Source organism: Danio aesculapii, chromosome 12 (genome assembly GCF_903798145.1).
Source record: "Danio aesculapii chromosome 12, fDanAes4.1, whole genome shotgun sequence".
In the NCBI taxonomy this organism is placed as follows: domain Eukaryota; kingdom Metazoa; phylum Chordata; class Actinopteri; order Cypriniformes; family Danionidae; genus Danio; species Danio aesculapii.
This window is the reverse complement of record NC_079446.1, coordinates 4,121,974-4,139,473: the sequence shown is the minus strand read 5'-3', so window position 1 is coordinate 4,139,473 and position 17,500 is coordinate 4,121,974. Positions and strand designations below refer to the sequence as shown.

General features: G+C 35.0%; 2 protein-coding genes across 3 annotated transcripts in view; both read left to right on the top strand.

The window, feature by feature from the left end:
* wnk4a (WNK lysine deficient protein kinase 4a) overlaps positions 1-10,954 on the top strand; it is a 151,438-nt gene extending 140,484 nt beyond the window's left edge. For both annotated transcript variants that reach the window (XM_056469098.1, XM_056469099.1), the window contains exons 18-21: positions 1,281-1,824; positions 4,960-5,165; positions 7,230-7,339; positions 7,811-10,954. In XM_056469098.1, coding sequence (XP_056325073.1) covers positions 1,281-1,824; positions 4,960-5,165; positions 7,230-7,339; positions 7,811-7,813 — 863 coding nt within the window. In that variant the 3' untranslated portion in view covers positions 7,814-10,954. The remainder of the gene's footprint in view (positions 1-1,280; positions 1,825-4,959; positions 5,166-7,229; positions 7,340-7,810) is intronic.
* The window catches only part of taok2b (TAO kinase 2b), a 363,536-nt gene that overhangs the window by 288,470 nt on the left and 57,566 nt on the right, over positions 1-17,500 (top strand). The gene's annotated exons all lie outside the window — the stretch shown is intronic.

Here is a 17,500-nt window from a genome sequence, read left to right as displayed (position 1 = left end):
TGTGTGTGTGTGATTTTGACCTGTTAGCTGTTAGCTCAGAAGCTCTTCAATACACACACACACACACACACACACACAGACACACACAAACAAACAAACATGTGTGTGTTTTTGTTTCTTTGTGCCAGTCTTTCAATCAATGTGTCAGTGGGACGAGACGTGTGTGTGTGTCAAACATTTTGGTGAAATACATTTGTTTAGGTTGGTTATATATTTGAAAAAAGACAGAAACTGTTGACTTTAGCAATGGCGAGGCTCCATTAAAACCGCACAAAGATGCAGTCTGGTTGGTAGTCCATTAATTTCCCCTTTCTGGCTGCTCTTATTATGAATTAACTATGTAGAAGCACTGCCCTGCTGAAAAATCCAGCTTAAACCAGCTTAGGCTGGTTGGCTGGTTTTAGCTGGTTGACCAGCCTGGTTTTAGAGGGGTTTTGGCCATTTCCAGCCTGGTCTTAGCTGGTCAGGCTGGAAAGTGACCAGCTAAAACCACCTTGACCAGCCTGGTTTAAGCTGGACATAGCTGGTTTTGGCTGGGCTCCCAGCCTGGGTAGGCTGCTCAAGCTGGTTTTAGCTGGTCATCTTCCAGCCTATGGTTTCCAGCTATTTCCAGCCTGGAAATGGCAAAAACCCCTCTAAAACCAGCCTGGTCAACCAGCTAAAACCAGCCAACCAGCCTTGGCTAGTTTAAGCTGTTTTTCAGCGGAGTGTCCATGCGTGTTTCCTCGTCGGTTAGTAACTCTATATTTCATTGCACAACAATAGCCTATCAGGCTTTTTGGCTAAAAATAGACGAATCACAGTTTAATTTGTTATTATTAGATTATTTTTAAATTTCATCTCACCTGCTGTGCATGAACTGAGCTGCTGAATGGTCAGTGTATGAGGCGGCTAGGCTAACCTAGCTTCAATTTTGATTCAATTATTTTATAATCGGTTGCCTTTTATGTCGTTGATATATACCCCTGTAATGCATACTGAAAATAAATGCATATTATAAGACCATGAAAGTGTTTTTTGACCTTGCATGCATATCAGCCTGTTGTTGGAGACCCGTAAAACCAAAATATGACCATTTTTCATGTATAATAGAGGCTGAAAAATCACATGTACATAAGTATTTACAGCCTTTGCCGTGAAGCTCTAAATTGAGCTCAGGTACATTGAAAGTCAATGGGGCAAAAACAGCCCCCAACATATCGAAAGGGTGGTAAATTTGAACAATACACAAGGGTTAAAGTCATAAGTTCAATCTTTAAAACGGATTCTCTGTTTCACAGGGAGCCAATGCAGAGAGGCTTTTCCAGAGCCAAAATCCACTGTGACTGTGGGCCGTTTTCAAGTGACCCCCAGTAAAGAGATTCCCGCTTCATCCAGATGTGCCGAAAGCGAAAAAACACCCGGCCCAACTCCATCTGTCCTCCATTCAGATAATCCCATCAGACCCCTGGATCAGCCTTTTTTAACTCAAAATCCCCCTCAGTGTGATTTATCGATTTCTGCTGAGCCGCCCGAGGCCCGGAGCAATCAGGGAAACCAGGACAGACAGGAGGTTAATGATGACGATGATTATGACGAAGATGAAGATAAGAAGCAGAGGAGGAAGAAGAAGGGACGGAGAGTGGACTGCGGCCCGGGTCTGATGGGGACGTCGGTGGACAGTGGTTTTTCAGTGTGGGATGGAAACGCAGGCAGCCCCCCGTATGCCACGCCCCTGCACAACCTGTGGATGAGCTACACCAGAAGCTCCTCCTACATGAGCAGCGACGAATCAGAGAGCGAGGATGAGGAGATGTGGGAGGAGCTACAGGAGCTCAGGGAGAAGTAAGACACATTAATAACTCAGTGTATTTCTCTTGTTTGGTATATGTTTATCGCCATACACACTACATGATCGTAAAACATACATTCATTTTCTTTTCAACTCAGTCCCTTTATTAATCAGGGGTGGCCACAGTGGAATGAACCGCTTATCCAGCATATGTTTTACACAGTGGATGCCCTTCCAGTTGCTACCCAACACTGGAAAACACACATACACTATGGCCAATTTAGCTTATTCAATTCACCTGTACCACATGTCTTTGGACTGTGGGGGAAACCAGAGCGCCCTGAGGAAACCCACGCCAACACAGGGAGAACATGCAAACTACACACAGAAATGCCAACTGACCCAGCTGGGGCTCGAACCAGCAACCTTCTTGCTGTGAGGTGATCGTGCTACCCACTGCACCGCCGTAACACCCAGAAAACATACATCCGAAGCAAAATTTTTGCTTAAAATAAAGTAGAAAGTATACAATTATGAATTATTTTAAATTCTAATGCCATTTGTTTTAAAGATCAGACAATGTTAACATCTATTCCATCATAATATATTCATTTTATGTATTTATTTATTTATTTTTAATGACATTTTCAGATTTTTATCTTGTTCTAAATAAAAAAGTGCAAAGTATTGACGCATTTAAAACAGTATTTAAAGTATTTAAAGTAAACGCATTTAAAGTATTTGCTTCCAACTTAAACATGCGTTACTCAACACATTTTATTACTGTGTATTATAACTATATTGTGGCAATTAGGATCCAAATCAATACCACCTGGAGGAAAATGATTAAAGGTTTAATAAGGGCAGGAAGGATACAAAAAGACGGGGAAAGAGCGGTGATGATACATGTTGGAGGTGATATCTCAGTGAAGTAAATATAAATATTTCAAAACGTAACCCATTTGGTCAATTTGTATATATATATATTGTGTGTATTTGGTTTGTTATCTTTAGAATAGTTGTAGTCAGTGGCTTATCTGGGTTAAAATTGTAATATTAACTATATTACCAAACAAAAAGTAAACTATTACCCACCTGTTCGGGTTCGGGGTAGGGCCAACACTATAATATATTGTGTAATCATAAGATTATAACATATATAATAATAATTACGGTTGCACTTTAGTTTAAGTAACAATTTACACTATATATACTACTGGCTTATTAACTGCCTCTTTTTAAAATATTAACTGTATATTAGCACTTATAAAGTCTGATATTATTCTCCATCCCTAATGCAACCCAATGCCTAAACCCGACTATCACCTTACTAACTATTAATAAACAGCTATTTAGTAGTTTATTGAGCTGATAATCTTAGTGAACGGGTTGTTCATTAAATTTAATTGTAATTGTAAATTGTACATTAAATTAAAGTGTGACCATAATTACAATTAATAACGCATGATTACATGCAACTAACCCTAAACCAATCCACATAGTAAGTACATGTAGTATATTAATATTTTTCAGTAGTTAAATGACACAGTAACTGTAACAAGGACTCCTTAAAATAAAATGTAACCCCAAATTGTATGTATATATATATATATATAGATATTTTTTAAGACACTTCTATACAGCTTAAAGTGACATTTAAAGGCTTAACAAGGTTAATTAGGTTAACTAGACAGGTTAGGGTAATTAGGCAAGTTATTGTATAATGATGGTTTGTTCTGTAGATTATCGAAAAAAAAATAGCTTAAAGGGGCTAAAAATATTGACTTTAAGATGGGTTTTAAAAAGTTAAAAACTGCTTTAATTCTAGCCAAAATAAAACAAATAAGACTTTCTCCAGAAGAAAAAATATTATTAGACATACTGTGAAAATTTCCTTGTTCTGTTAAACATCATTTGGGAAATATTTAAAAGAGAAAAAAAAAATTTCAAAGGGGGCTAATAATTTTGACTTCAACTGTTTGTATGTATGTATGTATATATGTATAAATGTATATGTATATATGTATATATGTATGTATGTATATATGTATGTATGTATATATATATATATATATATATATATATATATATATATATATGACGGTGTATGACGATGTGTATATATATATATGACGAAGTGTAGGACAATGTGTATATATATATATATATGACGAAGTGTATGACGATGTGTGTATATATATATATATATATATATATATGACGAAGTGTATGACGATGTGTGTATATATATATATATATATATATATGACGAAGTGTATGACGATGTGTATATATATATATATATATATATATATATATATATATATATATATATATATATATATATATATATATATATATGACGAAGTGTATGACGATGTGTATATATATATATATATATATGACGAAGTGTATGACGATGTGTATATATATATATATATATATATATATATATATATATATATATGACGAATTTATGACGATGTGTATATATATATATATATATATATATACACACACACACACAGTTGAAGTCAGAATTATTAGCCCCCCTTTGAATTTTTTTTTCTTAATATATATATTCATATATGTGTGTGTGTGTGTTGCAGATACAGACTGTAAAATGAAGCAGTTACACTGTGCAAATTTTATGTAAAATTAGTAATGCTATAATTTGCGATCACAGATTTAGTCAGTATAATGAGGAAACATGTATAGATTAGAGTACAGAAGTGGGTATATTTTATTTTAAGTAATCTCGCAATAAACCAAAACATTTTGGCATTTAAAAATAGGGTTAGGGTTAAACAAAAACTTTCCGCACTTTCTGCTGTCTCAAGTTTTATTAACTGATTATGGTCATACAGGAGGGCTTGATGAATCAGGGAAAGATACGCAAAGGGTCTTTGTTTTATTAGATTACTGTTTGGTTTTCTCAGTAATTGTTTGAGAAATCTTGAGATTATTTTGTCATTTACATTAATTACCCTAGTGTTAGTTTCTGTTGTAGTATCAAGAATCTGAAAGCACATTTTGATATCATTTCAACACTTCCAGCAAAGAACTGTATGCTAAAAGATTCTGATCACATCGTCTCCTCCCAGTTATGTTGAAGAGCCATGATTCGAGTATTTTAGTGATGCTAACTGCTGTGACACTTCTGTTGTGTGTGTGTGTGTGTGTGTCAGGCACCTGGGTGAGGTTCAGTCTCTGCAGGCGGTGCAGAAGCGAGAGATTGAGGAGCTGTATGCGAAGATGGGCAAGATTCCTCCTCCATGTATCGTGTCTCCGGCAGCGATGCTCTCCAGCCGCCAGCGCCGACTGTCTAAAGGAGGAAACTTCCCATCATCCCGCAGGAACAGCCTCCAGAGGCTCGACATCCTCCCTTTAACAGGTTCAACATTATTTGAGGTTTATTATTGACATGCATTAACTCTCCATACAAAACCTCTTTGAGCTTCACCTGTTGTATACAAAAGAAGATATTTTGAAAAATGTTGGGAACTAGTAACCATTGACTTCCATTCTAGGAAAATCAAATACTATGGAAGTCAATGGTTACCAGTTTTCAGCATTCTTCAAAATATCTTTTTTAGTGTTCAGCAAAAGAAAGAAGAAAAAGATATTAAAGAAAAGAAGATATTTTGAAGAATGTTGGAAATCATTTTACTTTAATAGTATTTGATTTTCTTACCATGGAAGTCAATGGTTACCAGTTTTTTAGCATTTTTCAAATGATCTTTTTTTAGCAAAAGAAAGAAACTCATAAAGATTTGTAACCACGTGAGGAAGAGTAAATATTGAGTAAGTTTTTATTTTTTGGGTGAACTATCCCCTTAAAATATGCAACTTAAAAAGGACAATGAGAAATCCTTCTACAGCTTTTAATCACGTTGATTATTATACATGCATGATTAATGAATCAAAATTAAACATTGAATTCAAACATTATTGACATTTAATGCATTTACTCTCCCTTCACTCATTACAAAACCTATTTGAGTCTTCTGTTGGACACAAAAGAATATATTTTGAAGAATGTTGAAAACCTGTAACCATTAACTTCCATTGTATTTTGTTTTCCTATTATGGAAGTCAGTGGTTACTGGTTTCTATTATTCTTCAAATCTTTTGTGCTAACTTGAACGGTTAAGAGTGTGTAAATAGTAAGGATTTTTTTACTTGGACTGAATTATCCCTTTAAGTAACAATGTAGTTCATTGAGCATTAGGCAATAAAAATACAACTGCCATTGTTATTTCTGGTCCGCTCTGGTCCATGTTGGAAATAAATAACATTAAGGTTATTAAAGGCTTGATCATTGTTATTGTTAACAATTACTAGTACAGAGTAGTGTTAACAAACGAGAATGTTAGTGAATAATTTATAGCATTACTTTTTTGTTTTGATCAAATTATTTGATCTAATTCAACATCTCTTGAAGATTAAAGAATGCTTTAGACGTATTTTTCATTGATCATTTTAGGTTGCATAGTTAAGGGGATATTCAGACGAAAATGAAAATTTACCCACTATTTACTCTCCATTTGCTCTCTCTACAAATCAAAAAACAATAAAAAAAAGATATTTTGAAGAATGTTGGAAACTGGTAACCATTGACTTCCATAGTATTTGATTTTTCTACTATGAAGTCAAACAATACTGGTTTCTATAAATCTTCAAATCTTTTGTGTTCAACAGAAAAATATTAAGTCATAAAAGTTTGGAACCACTTTCTCTTAATATATATATATATATATATATATATATACATATATATATATATATATATACATATATATATATATATATATATATATATATATACATATACATATATATATATACATATACATATATATATATATATATATATATATATATATATACATATACATATATATATATATATATATATATATATATATATATATATATATATATATATATACATATACATATATATATATATACATATATATATATATATATATATATATATATATATATATATATATATATACATACATATATATATATATATATATATATATATATATATATATATATATATATATATATATATATATATATATATATATATATATATATATGTACCCACTATTTACTCTCAAGTGGTTACAAATATTTGTTTATGTATTGTGCTGAACACTAAAAAAATATATTTTGAAGAATGCTGAAAACTGGTAACCATTTACTTCCACAGTACGAAAAATAAATGCTATTGAAGTCAATGGTTACCGGTTTGCAAGCGTGAGTAAATGATGACAGAATGTTCATCTTTGGGTGAACTATCCCTTTAATTTGTAATTCTTAATTCTGAACTTGTTTGATTTTGATTCACTAATCACGTGTGTGTAATAACCAACATGATTAAAGGCTTAAATTGTTTAGAGCTGTACTGAGCAGATGCTGAGCGTGATTTTTTTCTCCTCAGGCATCATGAGGAAGAACTCTCTGAGCGGCGACAGCAGCAGCAGCAGCAGTTCACAGGACGGCTCACGACACACTAAAGGAGTCACTTTCGCTGCTGATTTCACCAGAATGGTATGAACCCTTATTAACGTATATAAAAATCACAGAGAGTTGGAACAGATATTTTAATCCCAGTTTATTTGCAAAGAAAAATGTTCTGTGGACTTGTGTATACAAGTTCTTATACAAATATGATGCCTGTCAATCAATTCGGTGGGAGGAGAAAACCGCACTACTATGTCACGTTGCGGTGGGCTTCAAAATTACTGGGATTTGGGTCCTATTTTAACATCAGTACATTTTAAAAACAAGACTTGGTGTGTTTCTATCACTCCAGGATGACTGTGGACACTATACCTACAGACAGTTCTGTCCAAACAGCTTACAAAAGTTGATTATAGGTGTCTATCATAGTTCATCAAATTGATGAAGCTTTGCTAGCAAAGTTGTTAGCCAATCTGACATGATACCATTCTCCAGCTGCTCTACAGTGAAGGATTCAGATCTGAATATCATTTCTCATTTGTGTTTTTTTTCTGTCAGTAATCAGTATCTTCAGCCTGATTCAGTGACGGGACGCCACACACCTGACTACCTCATACATCTGTGACTGCTTTCACCACGGCCAATCCAGTCACGTATACTGACAGACTGGATTATTGTCAAACACAATGTACAGTTTCCTCATGCTCTTCCGCACACTTGATTCTGTGAACAGCCAATGCTTTTTTGATGCTGTGACGTTTTCTCTGAAGACCCATTCAGGACTATCTCTCTTTTTTGCACTTTCTAAAAACAACGCCTGGACCTGCTGAACGGGCAGACATCTGAATCAACAGTCCGTCACTGGACATCAGACGTCCTGCTGTTTCTGTTCTACTGCCTGTGTAGAAACACCAAATCATCACGCAATACTCAAACCGCCAGCAGATCCTGATCTACTTCTGCTATTACCGGCTCAACCGGGTCTCTTTTACATGGGGGCTGTCATGAATTTATTAAATCGGAAATAAATAAATCAATTCAAAATGCTTATGCTTGTAGGTTTCTTCCAGTTCTGACTTTTCAGCCAGAAATGAAAGAATCCTGCAAGATGCTAATGCAGAGTCAGGCTATGTTGTGAAGGTCTGAGTTGCAAAAAATAAATCATTGTGAGAGTCAAAATTGCACCAAAAAAATTATAATTAATTTAAATAAAAATTAAGTCACAATTCTGTGGATTTTTTTAAATATTTAAATTATAATGTAATTGAAGAACATGCAGAATTACTGAAATAAAACTACATTACCTGATAATGTAACAAATAATAACTTGACTTCAAATACTGCACAAATACACAAATACTGCAGAAATACAGTATTTCTGTATACTGCAGATGACCTATTGGAACCCGCGTGGACCAAGATTCTCACTGAAATTAGTCAAGTTTGGTGAAGGAAAAATCATGGTTTGGGGTTACATTCAGTATGGGGGCGTGCGAGAGATCTGCAGAGTGGATGGCAACATCAACAGCCTGAGGTATCAAGACATTTGTGCTGCCCATTACATTACAAACCACAGGAGAGGGCAAATTCTTCAGCAGGATAGCGCTCCTTCTCATACTTCAGCCTCCACATCAAAGTTCCTGAAAGCAAAGAAGGTCAAGGTGCTCCAGGATTGGCCAGCCCAGTCACCTGACATGAACATTATTGAGCATGTCTGGGGTAAGATGATGGAGGAGGCATTGAAGATGAATCTAAAGTATCTTGATGAACTCTGGGAGTCCTGCAGGAAGGCTTTCTTTGCCATTCCAGATGACTTTATTAATCAGTGATTTGAGTCATTGCAGAGATGTATGGATGCAGTCCTCCAAGCTCATGATGGAGTCAGACACAATATTAACTCTGTCCACTGCACCGTGACTTTATATTCTATACTGGACATTATTTCTGTTAGTGACAAGACTTTAGTCTAAGCAAAGTCCGACATTACTGTCCATATTTTAAATAATTCAAAATCAAGGCATGATCATATTTTATTTTGATAAAATAAGTGTAATCTAGAGGCCTTTACCTTTCATATAAGCCACTTCTGATACCAAATGATCAACTAGAAGTCAAGATATTATTTGTTGCTCCTAAAACTTGGATAGGCGACAAGACTTCTGTCAGGTAGTGTAATAATTCTAAGAAAAATGTGAGATAAAAGATGCAGAATTATAAATCTCAAAAGCCAGAATCACAACAGAGCTTAGAAACTCATAATTTTGAGAATTAACAATGCAATTTGTGACGTTTAATAACTCAAAATTATAAGGATTTAAAAATACCTATTCAAGTTTTATTTTTTAATCCCATAACTGAAATGTACTTCAGTCCTTTTATAATAATAGTTCAAATGTGAATAAAAATAAATAAATAAATTTAGTGAGGGCGGATGTGTTAAATATATACTATTTTTGCATTGATTATGAGATTTTTGTCTGTTGAGATGCAAAACTTCTTATCCTGGAAGTTTCTTTATGTACATTTACATATATATTTTTATGTCTTTCATTGGTCTACGACAGATTTTAATGTATTAATTGCACCAAAAATCAACGCAAACATCAGCCATAAAGTTGAAGACAATTGTAAATGATATGCACGCTGCACTTTGGCATAAGGACCGACGTCCTGAACAATAGTCATTAATAAACCATTGACTGCTGATGTTTACAAAGGGCAGTCAGTAAAAGTGCATTCATTAGCTTTATTGTATTATAACACAGACTTTTCCACATTCATGCTTTGTGTAGTCGTAGCTCTGAAACGTTGTGTGGTGAAATCACTGTTTATTTTCTGAATTAACTTATGAGAAATCTACTTGCATGCTGTCCCTGCTGAAAAATCCAGCTTAAACCAGCCTAGGCTGGTTGGCTGGTTTTAGCTGGTTGACCAGCCTGGTTTTAGAGGGGTTTTGGCCATTTCCAGGCTGGTTTCCAGCCATTCCCAGCCTGGTCTTAGCTGGTCAGGCTGGAAAATGACAAGCTAAATACAGCTAAAACCAGCTTGACCAGCCTGGTTTAAGCTGGACATAGCTGGTTTTGGCTGGGCTTCCAGCCTGGCAAGGTGGTCAAGCTGGTTTTAGCTGGTCATTTTCCAGGCTGACCAGCTAAGACCAGGCTGGAAATGGCTGGAAACCAGCCTGAAAGTGGCCAAAACCCCTCTAAAACCAGGCTGGTCAACCAGCTAAAACCAGCCAACCAGCCTAGGCTGGTTTAAGCTGTTTTTTATAGTAGGGGTCGAAGAGGGAATCGGAATATATTTACATGATAATGGATGCTGAATGCTGCATAAATCCGTATAATGTATAAAAACTTGGCTTTTGGGTTTCTCTCGGGATGTATTTCAATTTCCACGCAGAACGAAGAGTTCTAAACGCAGCATCTTTACAATGACGAGCCAAGAAGATTGATCCATGACTCAATAGAAACTGTGAAAACTCCTATAAATGCCTTTCGTATGTGCCGTGAACGAGTCTGCATTCACTTACAGACACAAACAAAGCGAATGTGTTTTAGATTGAGATAAATGTGACCATGCTCTGTTATACTGATCGCTTCAACGTGCACCGCAACACTTCCATGCTGTGCCTTCTGATCATGTATATTATATATTCAAAATCATCTTTGTACATTAAAGTCAATAAAAATAGCTATGAATAAAGACTGGCGGTTGGGTGTTCATTTTAAACCAAGGCTTTGACCACATCTTGAACAATATTTAGCACTGATATCAGGAAAATAAAGAGAAGAAAAGTACATTGAAGATATTGAAAGGTAATTTGGTGTTAAAATGCTAGTTAGATGAGAATTGTTCCCATCATGTTAGCAGATTCAAAGTCCATTTAAGGTATTTAAGGTGTATTCTATAGTCTTTTGCAGATTGTTAGCATGAATTAGTTTGTTTTACGTGAATTGGCACATTGCTTTCATATTGCTAACAAGAATTAGCACGTCGCTATCATGTTTCTAGCGTGAATTAATTTGTTTCTATCATGTTAGCAGATTGTTAGCATGATCTAGAATGCTTTAATGTAATTAGCACGTTACTAGCATACCGCTAACAAGAATTAACATGTCGCTATCGTGTTTCTAGCGTGAATTAATTTGTTTCTATCATGTTAGCAGATTGTTAGCATGATCTAGAATGCTTTAACGTAAATTAGCACGTTACTAGCATATCGCTAACAAGAATTAACATGTCGCTATCATGTTTCTAGCATGAATTAATTTGTTTCTATCATGTTAGCAGATTGTTAGCATGATCTAGAATGCTTTAACGTAAATTAACATGTTACTAGCATACCGCTATCAAGAATTAACATGTCGCTATCATGTTTCTAGCATGAATTAATTTGTTTCTATCATGTTAGCAGATTGTTAGCATGATCTAGAATGCTTTAACGTAAATTAGCACGTTACTTGCATACCGCTAACAAGAATTAACATGTCGCTATCATGTTTCTAGCGTGAATTAATTTGTTTCTATCATGTTAGCAGATTGTTAGCATGATCTAGAATGCTTTAACGTAAATTAGCACGTTACTAGCATACCCCTATCAAGAATTAACATGTCGCTATCATGTTTCTAGCATAAATTAATTCGTTCCTATCATGTTAGCAGATTGTTAGCATGATCTAGAATGCTTTAACGTAAATTAGCACGTTACTAGCATACCGCTAACAAGAATTAACATGTCGCTATCATGTTTCTAGCATGAATTAATTTGTTTCTATCATGTTAGCAGATTGTTAGCATGATCTAGAATGCTTTAACGTAAATTAGCACGTTACTAGCATACCGCTAACAAGAATTAACATGTCGCTATCATGTTTCTAGCATGAATTGATTTGTTTCTATCATGTTAGCAGATTGTTAGCATGATCTAGAATGCTTTCACGTAAATTAGCACGTTACTAGCATACCGCTAACAAGAATTAACATGTCACTATCATGTTTCTAGCATGAATTAATTCGTTCCTATCATGTTAGCAGATTGTTAGCATGATCTAGAATGCTTTAACGTAAATTAGCACGTTACTAGCATACCGCTAACAAGAATTAACATGTCGCTATCATGTTTCTAGCATGAATTAATTTGTTTCTATCATGTTAGCAGATTGTTAGCATGATCTAGAATGCTTTAACGTAAATTAGCACGTTACTAGCATACCGCTAACAAGAATTCACATGTCACTATCATGTTTCTAGCATGAATTAATTTGTTTCTATCATGTTAGCAGATTGTTAGCATGATCTAGAATGCTTTAACGTAAATTAGCACGTTACTAGCATACCCCTATCAAGAATTAACATGTCGCTATCATGTTTCTAGCATGAATTAATTCGTTCCTATCATGTTAGCAGATTGTTAGCATGATCTAGAATGCTTTAACGTAAATTAGCACGTTACTAGCATACCGCTAACAAGAATTAACATGTCGCTATCATGTTTCTAGCATGAATTAATTTGTTTCTATCATGTTAGCAGATTGTTAGCATGATCTAGAGTGCTTTAACGTAAATTAGCACGTTACTAGCATACCGCTATCAAGAATTAACATGTCGCTATCATGTTTCTAGCATGAATTAATTTGTTTCTATCATGTTAGCAGATTGTTAGCATGATCTAGAATGCTTTAGCTTAAATTAGCACGTTACTAGCATACCGCTAACAAGAATTAACATGTTGCTATCATGTTTCTAGCATGAATTAATTTGTTTCTATCATGTTAGCAGATTGTGAGCATGATCTGGAATGCTTTAACGTAAATTAGCACGTTACTAGCATATCGCTAATAAGAATTAACATGTCGCTATCATGTTTCTAGCATGAATTAATTTGTTTCTATCATGTTAGCAGATTGTTAGCATGATCTAGAATGCTTTAACGTAAATTAGCACGTTACGAGCATACCGCTAACAAGAATTAACATGTCGCTATCATGTTTCTAGCATGAATTAATTTGTTTCTATCATGTTAGCAGATTGTTAGCATGATCTAGAATGCTTTAACGTAAATTAGCACGTTACGAGCATACCGCTAACAAGAATTAACATGTCGCTGTCATGTTTCTAGCATGAATTAATTTGTTTCTATCATGTTAGCAGATTGTTAGCATGATTTAGAATGCTTTAACGTAAATTAGCACGTTACGAGCATACCGCTAACAAGAATTAACATGTCGCTGTCATGTTTCTAGCATGAATTAATTTGTTTCTATCATGTTAGCAGATTGTTAGCATGATTTAGAATGCTTTAACGTAAATTAGCACGTTACGAGCATACCGCTAACAAGAATTAACATGTCGCTATCATGTTTCTAGCATGAATTAATTTGTTTCTATCATGTTAGCAGATTGTTAGCATGATCTAGAATGCTTTAACGTAAATTAGCACGTTACGAGCATACCGCTAACAAGAATTAACATGTCGCTGTCATGTTTCTAGCATGAATTAATTTGTTTCTATCATGTTAGCAGATTGTTAGCATGATCTAGAATGCTTTAACGTAAATTAGCACGTTACTAGCATACCGCTAACAAGAATTAACATGTCGCTATCATGTTTCTAGCATGAATTAATTTGTTTCTATCATGTTAGCAGATTGTTAGCATGATCTAGAATGCTTTAACGTAAATTAACATGTTACTAGCATACCGCTATCAAGAATTAACATGTCGCTATCATGTTTCTAGCATGAATTAATTTGTTTCTATCATGTTAGCAGATTGTTAGCATGATCTAGAATGCTTTAACGTAAATTAGCACGTTACTTGCATACCGCTAACAAGAATTAACATGTCGCTATCATGTTTCTAGCATGAATTAATTTGTTTCTATCATGTTAGCAGATTGTTAGCATGATCTAGAATGCTTTAACATAAATTAGCACGTTACTAGCATACCCCTATCAAGAATTAACATGTCGCTATCATGTTTCTAGCATGAATTAATTCATTCCTATCATGTTAGCAGATTGTTAGCATGATCTAGAATGCTTTAACGTAAATTAGCACGTTACTAGCATACCGCTAACAAGAATTAACATGTCGCTATCATGTTTCTAGCATGAATTAATTTGTTTCTATCATGTTAGCAGATTGTTAGCATGATCTAGAATGCTTTAACGTAAATTAGCACGTTACTAGCATACCGCTAACAAGAATTAACATGTCGCTATCATGTTTCTAGCATGAATTAATTTGTTTCTATCATGTTAGCAGATTGTTAGCATGATCTAGAATGCTTTAACGTAAATTAGCACGTTACTAGCATACCGCTAACAAGAATTAACATGTCACTATCATGTTTCTAGCATGAATTAATTCGTTCCTATCATGTTAGCAGATTGTTAGCATGATCTAGAATGCTTTAACGTAAATTAGCACGTTACTAGCATACCGCTAACAAGAATTAACATGTCGCTATCATGTTTCTAGCATGAATTAATTTGTTTCTATTATGTTAGCAGATTGTTAGCATGATCTAGAATGCTTTAACGTAAATTAGCACGTTACTAGCATACCGCTAACAAGAATTCACATGTCACTATCATGTTTCTAGCATGAATTAATTTGTTTCTATCATGTTAGCAGATTGTTAGCATGATCTAGAATGCTTTAACGTAAATTAGCACGTTACTAGCATACCCCTATCAAGAATTAACATGTCGCTATCATGTTTCTAGCATGAATTAATTCGTTCCTATCATGTTAGCAGATTGTTAGCATGATCTAGAATGCTTTAACGTAAATTAGCACGTTACTAGCATACCGCTAACAAGAATTAACATGTCGCTATCATGTTTCTAGCATGAATTAATTTGTTTCTATCATGTTAGCAGATTGTTAGCATGATCTAGAGTGCTTTAACGTAAATTAGCACGTTACTAGCATACCGCTATCAAGAATTAACATGTCGCTATCATGTTTCTAGCATGAATTAATTTGTTTCTATCATGTTAGCAGATTGTTAGCATGATCTAGAACACTTTAACGTAAATTAGCACGTTACTAGCATACCGCTAACTAGAATTAACATGTTGCTATCATGTTTTTAGCATGAATTAACTTGTTGCTCGAAAGAATCAGTTTGTTGCTAGCATGTTCCTTGGATGATTGACATTTCTAGTCTGGATTAGGACGTTAATTTACTAGCATATCATGAATTAGCATGTTATGAGCATGCTTCTTGAACAAATGATCATTTTGAGCATGAATTAATAATTTTTTTTCTGTTTAAAATGATAGTGTGCATTACAGAAACCTGTTTGTTGTTTTACATTTCATAAAACATTTGCCGTATGATGTACTTCACACTCTTTCACTGTTAAAACAAATGTGCTGGAACTCATGTTTGGCTTCTGTGAATAGTGAATTCTGTGTAAGTTCTTATTTGACTGGCCATTGCTATCATTTTGACATTGATGGTTACTGATGGCGAGCAGCTTAAACATTTAACTTTCAAAGCATTTTAAACTAGATCTTCAGGAATGTTTTATTTTCAGGAATATTATTTTTCAAAGCAACTTCAAATTTGCATTTGTGCAGTTCCTGAATCCTTTTGAATTTGTCCCTGCTGAAAAAACAGCTTAAACTAGCCTAGGCTGGTTGGCTGGTTTTAGCTGGTCAACCAGCCTGGTTTTAGAGGGATTTTGGCCATTTCCAGCCATGTCTTAGCTGGTCAGGCTGGGAGATGACCAGCTAAATCCAGCTTGACCAGCCTAGCCAGGCTGGTTGCCCAGCCAAAACCAGCTATGTCCAGCTTGAGCGGGTCAAACTGGTCTTAGCTGGTCATTTTCCAGCCTGACGACCAGGAAATGGCCAGCCTGGTTTTAGAGGGGTTTTGGCCACTTTCAGGCTGGTCAACCGGCTAAAACCAGTCAAACAGCTTAGGCTGGTTTAAGCTGTTTTTTTTCAGCAGGATATTTATTCTCATCATTCATCGAATATACTCACCAAATTACACTTACTAATTAATAGATAGCCACATATTATTTATCATATTGTTATAACTAATCCGCTTCATTAGTCAAATTCAAGATTCATCGCAGGATTTTGCCGCCATCTTGTGGTCAGAAGTGGCAAAATCAACACCCAACTCCTCTTCCGAGTCAGGAGTTATGGGCATTGGAGGAAATCTCTAGGGTTCACCAGCGGGGGATTTTGAATGAGAATAAGACCACATCTCCAGCTGAGGGAGAATGACGCAGCAAGTTGCCTGCAACAACCAGCTAACAACCTGGTGTTACTCAGTATCTGCAAGGAAACCGGCATGAGATATGTCAGGTGTTGCCCAGCCAACAGCTCTACTACAGATGTTATGCTGAAGATGCGCAACTTTCTGGGCTATGTCGCAGACTGATGATGCTTGGCTATGGCTACTTTCCTATTGAGGTTGGGCAACACACGTTTCTGGATCTGATTGGGCTGTTGCTCATTGATGGTATCATTAGCATTAGAGCATCCTTAAAGTCAAGGTGGAGGCAACACTTGTTGAGTGCACTCCCACCTCTGGGAGGTACGACTCAACTTAAGCTTGTGTACTAAAAGTTGCTATTCTCTAGACCGATATGGCTATAGGAACTATACTCTCAATCTGGCATAATAATCAAGGAACTTTGCTGCCATACCCTGGCTGCTTTGGAGGACGAAACCTGCAAATGCTCATGAATAAATCCAAATTCCTGATTAAATGAAACAATAAATAAATAAATATGCAAATAAATAAATATGTAATATATATAAGTTTACAAATTCCTGCGTAAATAAATACATGTATAATCAATAGTGCGCGAGGATTTAAATAAATTTACAACAATGTTGGGGGAATAATATTTATTTATGCAGGAACTGTATGAGTGTGAATGAGTGTGTATGGATGTTTCCCAGAGATGGATTGCGGCTGGAAGGGCATCAGCTGCGTAAAACATATGCAGGATAAGTTGCCGGTTCATTCCCCTGTGGCGACTCCAGATTAATAAAGGGACTAAGCCGAAAAGAAAATGAATGAATGAAAGTTTTACTTACGCAGGAATTTATGGATTTATTTACTTATTTGTGTATTTATTTATTCTTTTATTTATGCAGAATTTTATGTATTTATTTACTTATTTATTTGTTCGCATGTTTATTTATTGTTTTATGTATGCAGAAATTTATGGATTTATTTATTTTATTGTTTGATGCAGGAATTTGTGGATTTAT